The sequence below is a fragment of the Pteronotus mesoamericanus genome, unplaced genomic scaffold (assembly GCF_021234165.1).
Source record: "Pteronotus mesoamericanus isolate MK-2021 breed Mesoamerican mustached bat unplaced genomic scaffold, CSHL_Meso_final contig_75, whole genome shotgun sequence".
Taxonomy (NCBI): Eukaryota; Metazoa; Chordata; class Mammalia; order Chiroptera; family Mormoopidae; genus Pteronotus; species Pteronotus mesoamericanus.
The window spans coordinates 6,602,122-6,616,714 of record NW_026555249.1 but is presented as its reverse complement, the minus strand read 5'-3'; the positions used below and the strand labels follow the sequence as shown (position 1 = coordinate 6,616,714).

The 14,593-nt window shown below is 37.9% G+C and overlaps 1 protein-coding gene across 1 annotated transcript in view; it reads right to left on the bottom strand.

Moving 5' to 3' along the window:
* Positions 1-14,593, bottom strand: part of SPEF2 (sperm flagellar 2) — a 142,323-nt gene that overhangs the window by 104,457 nt on the left and 23,273 nt on the right. Inside the window, exons 7-10 of the mRNA XM_054584011.1 lie at positions 13,572-13,758; positions 7,143-7,331; positions 4,279-4,466; positions 2,411-2,579 (exon numbers count right to left, since the gene is read on the bottom strand). Of these exons, the coding sequence (XP_054439986.1) occupies positions 2,411-2,579; positions 4,279-4,466; positions 7,143-7,331; positions 13,572-13,758 (733 nt within the window). The remainder of the gene's footprint in view (positions 1-2,410; positions 2,580-4,278; positions 4,467-7,142; positions 7,332-13,571; positions 13,759-14,593) is intronic.

Below are 14,593 nucleotides of genomic sequence, written 5' to 3'. Positions count from 1 at the left end.
GTCCAGGGTCCACTGGGTTTTCAGGGCTCTTCCCTTCTCTTATTCAGTAGCTCATTGGTACCCTGGGGCAGTTGCCCGGGAAACCCAGTGGGGTCCCATTGTTCAATGATGCTGTTCCTGTCTCCTTCCTAGAAATGCTAAATGAATGGTATTTCTAACCATCCCATTCCTGGACTGGAGCTCTTGCACGGAACCATTCTATAAATAGAGAGTGATGAGTTAGGAAATAACCTTAAGAAATAAGAGACAGCTTTTTGCAGCTACATATGATGCGTACCTGAGCAAAATTTCTAGGTGTAACAGTTAAAATATTTCAGCACAGTCGTTTACTTTAACAGAGCTTTAAAAGCATGGACTCAAAACCAAGAGGTATTAGTTCTTTAATGATGGCATTTATGGGCATCGCTAAAGTATGCTGAGAATGTAAACATGTTGAACATTAATTTCTAAATCAGGCATTTACTTGAGGATGAAAAAGCCAGAACAAATTTAGCAACGATAAACATGGAAACTGTCCTTCAGCTAAGCCAGGATGCACTGTCCCTTTGTGTCTTGTGAGAGACTATATAAGCCAAATAATATATTTTACAAGTTGAAGCATTTAATTTTTATTTGTATGCATGAACATTTAACAAGACCTTGAAGAGACCAAGAAACTCTAACAATAGAGAATGATTAATAAGACAGTTTACAGTATGTCGATCCTAACTCCTGAATATGGTATATTTTCCATCATGTAGTCAAAAGGATCAGAGCATATAAACACAAATCAGAAATCCTAAAGTAATGTTCATTTCCAGAAAAACAGGAAAGGGTATAAACAAAATAAACTGCATTGCCAGACGCTCACATACTCCTAACAAAAGTTTACAATTTCCTGCAGAAGAAACATATGGGCTGCTTCAGGATGTGGGTAAGACAAGCATGTTCCTGTGGTAACGATTTCCCAAACAAGAAAAAAATTAAAAAGACAAATCTTTGCTGAACTGCAGGCTACCAGGTCTCCTGATTTATGAGAACAAGAGTAAAGTAAATTGAGCTTGTTTTAGAAATAAGTTAGAAATCAATATTCCATGAATCAGCAAACTCTGTCAAATGCAATGACAATTTACAGTGGAAGGAAATACCTTTACATAGCTTGATATTGTCAAAGCATTTTATTTTGTAGGATTATACTTTAGGCTGATATACTACCTCTAGCATATTCTACAGCCAAACAAAATAAATATGCACACATATCTTGTGAGATTCTTCTCAATCCTTAAATAATAGTTTGACATTAGGTCTTTCAGTAATACAAATATAGAATCATCCAATTAAAATATGGTGTACATTGTTTCTCATAATCTCATTTTCTTTGTCTTTTTTCATAAGTTTATCTTCTTTCAAAATTTACATATCGTGCTATTTTACACTTTGCCCTGCTCGTTTACTTTATTCACCCATCCTTTCATCAACTATTTATTGAGTGTTCACTGAGTATTCAACAAATGGTTGGGTTGAATCTCTTTTTTTCATGTTGCACTGACTGCCCTTCAAGGGCTCATTCACTACTTCTAATAATAAAAAGCTTCATCCTTCCTTCCATTGCTGCTCATCTACCCAGAACATCTATCCAACAGCTACTAATTTCACATTTTCCCTTCTAAAGGTGAGATAAAGCGGCGTGGGGAGAGCAGGGTGGTGAGGAAACTGATAGGTGTTGTTTGCATCCAACACGCAGTGCAATTGTCTAAATGTTCAATGCATATTACCTTAAGTTTCACCACCACAGAATAAAGTAAGTATATCAGTATTGCCAATTCACACACTGGGAAATGGAGTCTCAGCACTTCAGGGACCGGCCACCTGCGGTCTTGTGGCTAGCACCTGGCAGTGCCCGTGAAGGCCCTTGGTCTGTCTAACCCCAAAAGTGTTTCAGCAGCTCATCTAGAAGGACAACTGACACCCAATACATTTTTTAAAAAATCTTTGAATAAAATTGTATTTGAATCTATGTCACTCATAAAGCTCAGAACTTCTCTTTCATTTGCCTCCAAGAACAATATAGTATTTAGATAAATTTTTAAAGAAATATCTTTTAACAAGGGTTTTTGAAGCAAAGGTAGACAGCTCATCAAATACTTATAAATAAAATATTTTTTAAAAATTCTGAATCTATCTGCCTAGACAATGTATTATTTGTTTTTCCAAACACTCTTAATATTAATGGGAGTAACAGATAATAGATTATAAATAGTTAGGCTTTTAAAATTAGTACTATAATACCAATTAAACCAAGGGAAAAGTGCAAACATAAAATGCCCATTTTTATTAACAGGAAGAAAATAAAATAATATCACAAAATAATGTTAAGGAAACACCATTTATTACATTGCGTTCTCCCTAATTATTTCACCTTAGTTTGTACCTTATATTCTTCATAATCATTGTTATCTAGCAAGTCCCTTTTCTCCAGTTCTATAAGTTGCTCTGCAGAGGGCTTAATTAGTACATCCTTAATAGAGGCTTGCTCATAAATGGGCTTCCCATGAAAAAACAGTTCCTTCCAATCATGCATCAATTTATGTGGAATCAGGCTACAGAAAAAAAAAAAAAAGAAGAGGTGAATCAATGGTTAGTCAAATATATGCCTTAAACCTTAGTCTATCATAGTATCCATTCCCAGGGTCTGCTGCTTGAGAACAGGGGTTCCAGCTTGCTATTATATTCTTAATGGCTAATGAAATGTCTGGAATCATGTAGGTTTGAATCAATTAATGTTTCTTAAAGCCACTGATTCTTCAAGCTTTCTAATTGACTGTGAACTAACAGAACAATATATTAAAAAATAATTAGCACTATCACAATACTTTGATTTTGGATTCTCTCCTGTCTTATTAAATGGCTCTGCATCATTAGGAAATCATTTAAATGCTCCAGCAATAGTGTCTTCCTATGCAAAATAAACATGGAATACTTTCCAGGACCCCTTTAAAATACCAGTTGGCTTACATATTTTCATATAATTTGTAACAGAAAAATCTAATGTATGGGTTGTCTTATTGTGTTATTATTACTAATTATAACAACTGATATATTGTCCAAACTCAATCCTGCACTTACTGAATTAATAGCCTATTATCTGAATGTTAACAATTTTGTTAAGGAACAGTCTTATCAAAAACATACCTGTTGCTTTACACACACACACACACACACACACACACACACACACACACAGATAATATCTTGCTTAGTGCAGGGCATAGAGAAACTAAAATGAGTTTTTCTTGACTGTTAGTAATGAAGACTAAGAAAATCTTAACATACGGGGGGAAGTAGATGTACAGTTGTGATACAAATAACTAGTACAATGATTAATAAGTAATATAAGAATAAACAGTTTTGTGTACTCACAACTGTAAACCTACTTTTGCCCACCCTTGTACATGTACAATTATCATATGCAGTTGCAATTAAAAAATACATTTTCCAAGTAAAGCCTCCTTAAAAGTTCTCTGGTATCTATACTTCTGAAATTTTAAAAATTTATTTATTTTTTTAAGTTAAAATAAAATGGTTTTATATAGACAATCTGTTTTCAATTTTCATGAAGCAGGATTTATAGAATAGTAAGAGGCAGTCTATTATATGCCTCTGTGAAATATTACAATAATCAAAGTAACACACGGGAAGTTCTGAACTTACTAATACATTGTGCTGTATAAGTTGGTTTTTAAGTCACTTATTTGACATAAAAATGACAACTATGTATTTCCCTCTTTGCTTTGGCCACCAGAAAACTCAGAAAAATCTGTAGCTCAGTTGCAGCAACTGGCAAATCTATTGCTGCTTGTATAACTGTGCTTCAATTTATCCCTTGCTCTTAACTTTCTACTTTAATTTAGATTTTCCTTTGTTCCTATTTTGGCATATTCTTAATATTTTTTGTTTTGTTGAGTATTTTCTTTTAAATAGCATTAATTATTAGTAAAATAATCTTTAAACAATTTCAGTTTTCTAGAAAGTTCCAAGTATTTTAAATAAGTTATCATAGTTGTCTTGATAAATTACAGAGAATTGAGACACAAAATTTAAATGTAAAAGACATAAATACATGTTAAATAAGGCTAGTCAGTGGGTGAACTAAGTCAGTATCAAGGTACCCACTTCTCAGTCTTCCTTTCATGATACATTCTTGTCTCTTTTAACAATTTATTGCCTCCTTTACAATCTTTTATCTTTCTCATTCTCTGTGATGTCTCTACTGTATTAATTATAAAAGACAGTACTTACTTATTTGTCAACATTCGATAGTCTGCCACTTTCGTGGACAAATCAAGTATCTGATCCAAAATTGCTGCACATATTACATAATGCTTTTGGTAACGAGCTTGAGCTCTTTCCACAACGATCTGCTCATGGATCTCCCTCTCTCTCATGGCTTGTTCTTCAAAGTCAATCTTGGCTTGCTTTGCCAAAGCCTAAGACAACAAAGACACTTTTAAGTCACCATTAACTGTGCAATGATTCAAACAAAAATGATGTCTTTATTTCAATAACCAAAAAATCTCAAAATAGAGTAAAATGTCCTTTCACACCAGGAAAATAAATAAATAAATTATAGAGCGTTTTTTTCCCTTAACACATTAAGCAGTGAGCATGATAGCAAAGAGAATATTGGAAATGTTCCCCTCAAAGCTTATCTTATCATCAAAACATAGTATAGAGAAAAATGGCCTAGCAGGGAAAGTCCAATGTGGATTAATGAGAAATTGAATCGGAAGTGTTTTAAAAGAAGCCCTGATTTCACAGGCTAAATTGAGAGTTGCGGATCAAGAAAAGTAGGCAAGTCGGAGCCAGACCCCAAGCGCATCTGGCCTCTCTGTACCCATCTCACGATCCTTCATCTGATGCACCCTCTCTGCCCGATGTCCTTTCCTGGGACAGTTCTAGAACACTGATTCATACTTAGAAAATATTCTGGAAATCTCCTGATTATACTGACCTGAAACTATCACACATTTGCCAACAAATGTTAAATGCACTTGGTCAACAAGAAAACTTTATGCTGTTACAGCCTTAATACATTGAAAAATGTCATACACAGAGACATCTATTTCTGCAGAAAGTAATAAAATACCTAAGCAGTTTGTCATTACCCTCTGCTTGGTTTGTCTTATTATTTTATTTAGTAAACCTGTTCTTCACACCAGTACAAAGGTTAAACTCAGCATGACCAATGCTGCTTTTCAAACATCTCTACCTGCTCCTTGAGAAATCCTATCCTGTGCTAATGCGCTACAGAAACAAGACTTGCCTCCTGAAACTTAACCCAGTGAGGGTAAAGTGGAGGTAAACCTCAGTGGCAACAGACCAGGCTTGTGCCTGATGACCGGCATGTCTCCCTGATGACTTGGCCCTGTGACCTGGCCACTGTGCATCTCTGTGGGCAGAGGTGAGTTGTTGGAGTTCAGTTGAGGTTGATTTAACAAGCATAAATAATGTTATGGTCCTTGCTCACTCCAACCGGAGTAGAGTGGCGGAGGGGCGGGGGTTAGACATGGAGAGAAATGGACCCACTGAAAAGATAAATATTTAGTACACGTAATCTACAGGACTTAGTGAGGTTTTGGATGGAGGCAGGAGGATTAAACAGACCTGAAACGGGCCCTGAGCTTTTGGACTTGTACATGTGAATAAATGGCAATGCCATTTGTTGAGATATGGAAGCTTGAGGAAGTCTAGTATAGTGATAGGGGTCATAAATTTGGCTTTAACATATTGAATTTGAGGTGCATCTGAGATATATGATGAGAGATATCATATATATGCACACACCAGAGAGCAGAGACACAGATGCATGAGTCAGATGTCTAGTGAAGTAATTGTACCCCTGGGATTGTTTGTGGGAGCGATCGTCTGAGGAAATAGCAGAGGAGAGAAGGAGGCAGCCCAGGACTAAGCTTTAAGGACCCCGACAGTAAATGTTTTGCTATTACAGGAGAATGTGCCTACAATGGAAGCCAAGGATAAGCGGCCAAAGAAACAGGAGGAAAACCAGGCATGTGTTCCCACAATAGTGCTCAACGGAAAGTGACCATGTGATCGGAAGTCAATTCTATTCATTCTAAGAACATGAAACACTATTAACAGCTTGTGAACATCATAACAAATTTCAAAATGTGTCATAAATTTTAAGGTACTTCTAGGACTCTCCCACCATAAATAATAACAAAACTACAAGAACAAGAACAATTAAAAATAATAATTTAAAAAATGTCCTTCACAAAAGGGAAGCAGTAGACTCTCACATGCTGTAGGGAATAAAACGTATTTTGCTTATTTAGTGAATGATACTGGAAGGTAGAGGCGACAGTGTTCCTTTGACAGATTCAACATTTATTTCTTTGGTTCCTATTCATGCACTAGCCACAGTTGAAGGGGGGGTGACAAATTCAAACTGTGAAATCAGCCATCTCAAAGGGCAGGATGGCAGAGAGGCAGGGTCCTCAGCTTTCAGAAAAGGGAATCATGTGAGAGGAGGGCATGGAATTTTTCCAGGTACCTTGGAGCTGCCCAGGCCTGGTCTCAGGCTATGGCAGGCCTGAGCGTCCAGCCCTTTGAAGCCAGTTCAAGCCCAGCTAAAGACGGTTAATGCTCTCATCATCATGAGACCAGTCCTGCTATAAAAGCCTTGCTATCCTGCACCTAGTTCACTGAGCTTGTGAAGCAAATGTGTTCTTCAAATGGACAGAGATTAGCTAAATGCATCATTTCCAAATAAGCGAGCGGCACTCCATCCATTTAAATTTACTCTTGTCTAAAAAAGAGGAATGAAACAATTATCCAAATAATTCTTACAGCTCTTGAAGAGGACAGTTGAGATCAGGGTTCGTGCAGACATGAGGACCGGTGGTGAGCATGAAAGAGCTGTAGAACCAAGACTAAAGGGAAAGAGTATAGGGTGTAGTAGATGATACACATGCTGCCAATGCACTTACACAAACATGAGAGCGGGGAGACAATATAGAGATCATGTTAAAAATGAACTCTTATTCAGTGATTGGTAACATACATCTACAGCTTTGTTTACCTGGACTTGGTAGAAAGAATCAAAAGTAACCTTAGAAAGATTTTTTAAGGGAGATGTTGTTTACCGCTTCTCGATCCAGAGCATCCTGGAACTCTTTCAGTCGTCTTTCCTCATACTGTTTTTCTCTGAAAATCCTGTTCTGCCACAGAACCTCCTTTTCGTGCCGCACGTGCATGAGCTGCACGGCGATCCTGCGCTCCTGCTGGGATTGCCGCATGAGCCGGTTAATCAGCTGCTCCTCGCGGTACGCCTCCTGAGGACACCATCAGAGGGGACAGTCACTTTGGGGCCCGCGTCCGCGTCTCCCAGGGGCCCAAGGCGCCCGTATGTAAATAGTGTGTACAACGCATGGAAGTCATCTGCACCAGTTTCTGCCACTCGATACAATTGGAACACGGCAAAATTGAATCATAAAAAAAAAAAAAAAAAAAAAAAAATCCCAACAAAGGTTGTATATTTTTGGTATCTAGAAGACGCATGAAGGTTTTGTAACTCCCAATTATGTTAAATGAATTATTACCTCCTTTAAAATTTGGTAAATCAGGGGATTGTTTTCAAGGTTTTATAAACAAGGGGCACAATTCTCAATTTATGAGTATGTTTACGGAAATGTGGAATTGCGCCACGTGTACTGTTAACGTAAATGCGGGTTGTAAAAACACATGCACACGCTGTCTGGCTGAAGATCGCAGATCTGACTAGTTCCCAGTGGGGACATTTCAATACCTGTGTGAGGAAAAGCAAAAATCTGACAGAAAGGCAAGACGGGAGGTGAGGCCAAGGGGAAATCACCTACTGCTTCGGTTTGACCGTCTCAAGGGTTGCGATCTGAAAGAGAAACTAGATACATTCTCCTGACTCCCTTTAAGAGAATTAAAGGGAAAGCAATAAGGGAACAGTAGAAAAAGCATTAAATTTCAGGGGCCCTGGCCTGTGCAGCCTCAACTTTACTGTTTATTGGTCGCGTGCCCCTGGGCAAGGGCCTCAGACTCTCAGGGCCTCTTTCCTTCAGGTAAAATGAGAGGTTGAGGGGGAAGGTGATCGGCAGAGGCCCTTCGAGCCCCCTCACTTGTCTAAACAGAGACATCATGTGGAAGGAGGCGGTAATTAAAGCTCTTAAGAGGGAGAAGTTAGAAGAAACTCAAGTATTGGAGCTGTCCATTTAACTCTCAAAAATCCAATGATTTAAGAAGAAAATCTGACATCACTAATGACCCTGTTTCACCTCTCTCCCACCATGAGATTATGAGAGAAATATGATATATGTTTTCAGAATCAAGATATAAAAAACAACAACAACACTCTGTGGTAAATATCAAAACTCGAACCTGGGAATTCTATAAAAATGTAGATTAAGTAAAAGTTCAACTGAGAGTAAAGATGATATTTTTTCCTGTTGAGTAATAAGTATCAGATTAAAAAAAATAAAATCATAAATGACTTTGAAAGATATGTCCCATCTAGCTATAAAATTCTAGAAGCTTTAATGTTAATCATTTGTTTCCTTTTGTGATCTAGGTGGTGGTGAGCCCGAATGTAAAAATGGCTGCAAGTTCTTCAGTTTCCTTCTCCCATAGCTTTGCAATGTTATCCTTCAGATATTCCCATCAAAAAGTAAAATCTATTTCTCCATTCCTTAAATATGGGGTCTGGGGTGATTGTTGACTTGAACTGACCAATGAGACATTAGCAAAGACACAACAAAAACCTGGGTGTCTGACTTTCTTGTGACCCCTGCCACGCCACCACATTTTCTGGTTTGCCAGGAAGTACCCCTGCCCCACAGAGAGCGGCACCAGTCTGCCCAGCTGGTCCTGACGAAGCTCTCCCAGTCAGCCGGCCCCCGCCAACCCACCCGCTGCCCCAAGACGTCTGAGTGAGGCCATCTGACCCCAGCAAGAGCACAGCGCGGCCGAGCAGCTCAAACTGCTGACCACAGAGTGGCTGGTTTGGGACACAGAAGCATAGTCACAGCCATATTTTTTTAAAACTACAACCCTGATTTATTTTTCTGAAGGAATTCTATAGTAATATAGATTATGTTCTGCCTTTGGCTGTGTTTATAGGGTAAGGCAATTTATTGTCAAGATGAGATATTGTCATAACTGAATTGGCCAGATATATTTTGATTATTGTTTGAATAACAGCACGTTATGATTTTAAAAAGAAATGAAAATTGTTGAAGGGATGAGTGAATTTCATGTACATGAAGCTTCATCGTGAAGTATTATCAAGTGTATGAAGACCAGCACCCAAAAGTTGAGTGGAAAAGATTTAGATTTTTTGTTTCATTGGACAAGTAGTTTATGTTTTAGAAATAGACTTTTTTTTTTCCTCTAAAATGTGGGCTATATTTTCTCATAGAGTGATATGTTATGGTCAGGTGCTCAGCACAGTCCAGATATCTATTTAACCCCATTTTCCAGGTATATTATCAGACCTAGATTATAAAAAGAAAAAAACCTAGGGGCTAACACACAAGTGTTTTGTAACAAATGAAAGTGTGTCCAAAATTCCATTGCCAGTTAACTCTATTTGAAATAGGCAGACGTTTTAAAATCTACTTTTTGATCCTTTAATTTTCAAAATTTGTAATTCTTCTAATTTAAAAGAAAGATGATCAAAGGACTGGATAAAGGTACATGTGAATCTGAAATGGGAAATAACTTCTTAGCACAAAGTGATGGCAGAGTTGTTCTTTGAAATTTTTCACCAAGAGAGCAGTAAATCCACCGATAGTTTTACTTCTTACTTATACAAAACCTGTACTTCCCTTCAGTTAACAGAACAGCTGAGCAGACCAGCTGTAGTTAGGGGAATAAAAGAAGTATCTTCAAATGGTCTTTTGTATTTTGGACATACATACTTGTCTTGTTTACATTCACAACTCAAACCACCGTCTTCCCCAAGTCTGTCCCTCTTGCCATCTCTCCCGTCACAGCAGATGACATCTCTATCTCCCCAGCTGCCCAGCTCACCTCCTATCCTACTTTTTCACTCTCTCATGTCTAATGAATCATTAAGTTCTGTTAATTTTCCTTCTAAAATAGCTTCTGGGGCCACTTCTCTCTACCCCCATGGCCACCACCCTAAATTTAAACCATGATCATGTCTTACCTGGATTACAGCAACAGCTAGAGCTTATTTTGCCCTCCTGTAATCTATTCTCAAAACTAGAGCCAGAGGGGTCTTTCTAAAAGCAAATCTGACCTTGTCACCCTGGTTCCCCTTGGGATAAACCATCCTATTTCCCTTAGCACAGCTTACAAGGCTCATTGATTTGGCCTCTGGTGACTCCTTTCAGGTGACATGTTAGTTTGGTGAGTAAAGCGCTGGAAACACATTCTACCTTCCGCCATTTTGGCCTCGGCGGGAAGCTGCCTCTCCCACCATCACCCCCACCTCAACTAGCTAACTCCCCACCCTTCCTCAGGCTCCTGTGCTAGCGCCCTCCAGAAGCCATCTCTGAACCCAGCCAGGGCTGCACTCCTTCCTATGTGTCACCTGTCCCTCCTGACACTTTCATTGCACCTTCTTGCCTTGATGCAGTTTATAGATCTTGCCCCAAACAGCAAGCTCTGAGAAAGCAGGTTTCTCACTGTTCTGTTCACTGTTGTATCCTAAGACTGGCGCAATCACTCAGAGCACAGGAGAGGTTCAGTGAATAGTGTTTGGAGTAAGAGCTGACCAGTGATTCTCAAATATGGTTACAGAGAGTCACGCAGGGGCCTGTGAACACAGATGACTGTGCCTCACCTTAGTGCTGCGATTTGAGTTTTTGATTTGTTAGGTTTGAGGTTCCTAGAAGTTTCCAGGGATGCTGATGCTGCTGGTCCAAAACCACACTTTGAGACCACTGGAGCAGAGCAAGGTACAAGCTGATGAACAACTTTTCCATGTTGTTTTCATTTAAAAAGTTCCCTTTTTTACATCAATAAATGCGGGAAAAGCAACACTTGAAAAAATTCAATATTCTTTCATGATAAAAACTGTCACCACAGCTAACAGTCCTAACCAGACAAATTGGCAAGAAAAAGCAAAAGAAGTGATCTAAATTAGAAAGGAAAAAATGAAATTATCTCTGTTTGCAGAGGACATGGTCTTACAGAGAGAAAACTCAAAAGACAAAGAAAAAAACTGTTGAAACTAAAAAACAAATTCAATAAACTTTTAGGATAAAAAATCAACATATAAAAATCAGTCATGTTCCTATACACTAACAATAACTATCTGAAAAAGAAACTAAGAAGACAATCCCATTTATAATAGCATCAAAAATAATAAAATATTTACAAATTCAACTAAGAAAATAAAAGATCTGTACACTGTAAATTATAAAAGATTGATGGAAAGAATTGAAGAAGACAAAAATAAGTGGAAAGATACACTATATTCATTGATTGAAAATTAATAATGTTAAAATGTCCATAATACCTATGGTGATCTACAGACTCAATGCAATAATCACTATCAGAATTCCAATGGAATTTTTCATAAACCTAGAAAAGCAATCCTAAAATTCATACAAAGCCATAAGAAGACTCCAAGTAGCCAAAGCAATCTTCAGCAAGAAGAAAAGAACTGCAGATATCACACTCCCTGATTTGAAAATATATTACAAACCTGCAGGAATCAAAACAATGTGGTACTGGCATAAAAACAGACATATAGACCAATGGACTAGATTAGAGAGCCAAGAAATAAATCCACACACGTACAGTCAACTGAGATTCAACAAGGGTGCTAAGGCTACACAATAGGGAAAGGACAGTCTAACAAATGGTGCTGGGGAAAATGGATATTCACATGCAGAAGAATGAAAATGTACCCTTATCTCACACCATGTACAAAAATCAACTCAAATGGATTAAAGACTTACTAATAAGGCCTGAAATTATAAAACTACTGAAAGAAAAACATAGGGGAAAAAACTTCTTAACATTAGAGTACGCAATGATTTTTTTTTTTTTTTGGATATGAACCAAAAGCAGAGAGCCAACGAAAGCAAAAACAGGCAAGAGGAATTGCATCTAACTAAAAAGTTGTTGCACAGCAAAGGAGACAATCAAAAGGGTGAAAGGCCAAACTATTGAATGGAAGAAAACATTTGCAAATTATATACTTTGGTTAATATTCAAAATATTCATGGAACTCAAACAACTCAATAGCAAGAAGAGAAATTAAATAACCCAATTAAAAAATGAGTAAAGAACCTGAGTAGACATTTCTCAAGACAAACAAATGGCCAAAGGTATATGAAAAGGGGCTCAACATCACTATTCATGAGGGAAATTAAAATCAAAGCCATAACAAGATATCATCGCATACCTGTTAGAATGGCTATTTTCAAGAAAAACAAAGAGAGAGAGAGAGAGAGAGAGATAACTAGTGTTGGCAAGAATGCGGAAAAAAGAAAACCCTTGTATAAACTATTGGTAAAACTATGAACTAGAAAAGCCAATATGGAAAACAGTCTTGTGCTTCCTCAAAATATTTAAAATAAAACTACCATATGCCTCTACAATCCCACTTCTGGGTATATATATCCAAAGGAAATTAAATCAGTATCTCCAACAGATATCTGCGCCCCCAGTATTCACTGCAGCATTATGCACAATATCCATGATATGAAAACAATCTAAGTGTCCGTCAATGTAAGAAGAGATAAAGTGTGGTATACATATGCAATGAAATATTATTCAGCCTCAAAAAAGGAAATCCTGCCACTTGTGACAACATGGATGAACCTGGAGGACATTATGCTAAGTGCAATAAGCTAGACACAGAAAGACAAACACTGCATGATATTACTCATACATGGAATCCAAAAAAGTTTAACTTACAAAACTAGATCTTAAGTATTCTCACCAAACACAAAAAAGTGGTAACTATGTGAAGTAATGAACATGCTAATTAGTTTGATTATGGTAATCATTTTACAATTATATATATATACACATATATATATAAACACATCACAGTATACACCTTAAGTATATACAATTTTTGTCAATTATGCCTCAATAAAACTGAGAAAACACATTCCCCTTTACTTCTAAAATTAACAACAGACAACACATAGTTGACAATAGTTTTTAGATTCCTTTTTTATGTGTTTTTTTTAAATTATGGTAAAATATACAAAACATAAAATTTACCATTTCAACCATTTATAAGTGTAAAATTCAGTGGTACTAAGAACACTCATAGTGTTGTACAACTCTTAGCAGATCTTACATTCTTTAGTAAATGTTTTTTGTAGTTTTTTGTTTTTTTTCAGAGTATACTTGCTGTTATGATGTGAGGATGTCCCATTGACATTTGAGTCACAGCAGCAGATAATACATACATACGATACATATATATACATAATGTATATATACATAGTGTGTATATAAAAAAACTGCATTTTTATATGCATAATGTGCATATAAAAGATGGCATTTTGTAAAATTTCCAACACTATCATTTAACCAATATCTAAATATCTTACCTCTTGCGCCTCATGGGCTATTAACTGATCCATTAACAATCTCCGTCGTCTTTTCTCCCTTTGTTCTCGAGCAAAAGCATCTTCTTCAAGGCGTTTTTGGATTTTTTTAATGTATTCATCATCCGAGTAAGTGTTTAACAAATCAGCAGTTGTCTGGCCCGTTCTATCTAAAGAAGCCTTGGATGCACTAAGGACAATAGTTTTTATTTTAGATTCCAAAAAGAATGTGATCACAGGCCGCTACTTGTGACCGTGGGGGAAGAACTCAGGAGACGGTCCCCTTGAGCACTCTGTGAATTTATTAATGTAAGTATTCCAGTGAAAGATATTAGAACTTCAGGGTGACACTCCTAGCTTGTCAGTAGATTCCCCCGCCGCCCCCCTTTTCTGGACTCTCATCTCTGTGAGGTCCTGAGTGTACAGAGCCTTCTCTCTAGGCTCATCAACTCCCTGGTCTTTTACGTCTCATGATCTTCACTCTACCCCAGACATTCTGGATCTTTCTCCCTCTTCTTCCTGCAGGCTCTAGGCCTCTTGCTTCTCCTGGTTTGAGTCAGCAGTCGTACAGCATTGATAACCCAGGGGTCAGGGAAGGCATCCCTCCACAAGGGTCAGTCAGGTGTACCGATGTCAGGACAAAGTACTTCCAAGGTGGCTCCTTCTACTATCTCTCTCCCACCTATGCACATGCCAGCTGCTCTGTGAGCTCCCAGCCACTAACGGACTGCTGAGGGCCGCGACCCGGCTCTTCCTGGAGGCTCAGCAGCTGAAAGTTGACTTGCTCTTCACGCCACACTCATAAGCACAGGTCTGACCCGGCTTCTCCCCCAAGTCCTGGAGACCCAAGGTGAAAAGACCTCCCTTGGGGCTTCTGTCCTACCTCATGTCCAAAACTAAAGGGTCAGAATAGTGTGTGCCAGGTGGTCAACACAAAGAAAATGCACTTAATTCGGTGAGACAGATAGTGGCGTAGAAGAGCATTTATAGATTCATTCAAAAGTTATCATTAAAAGTAACAGGTA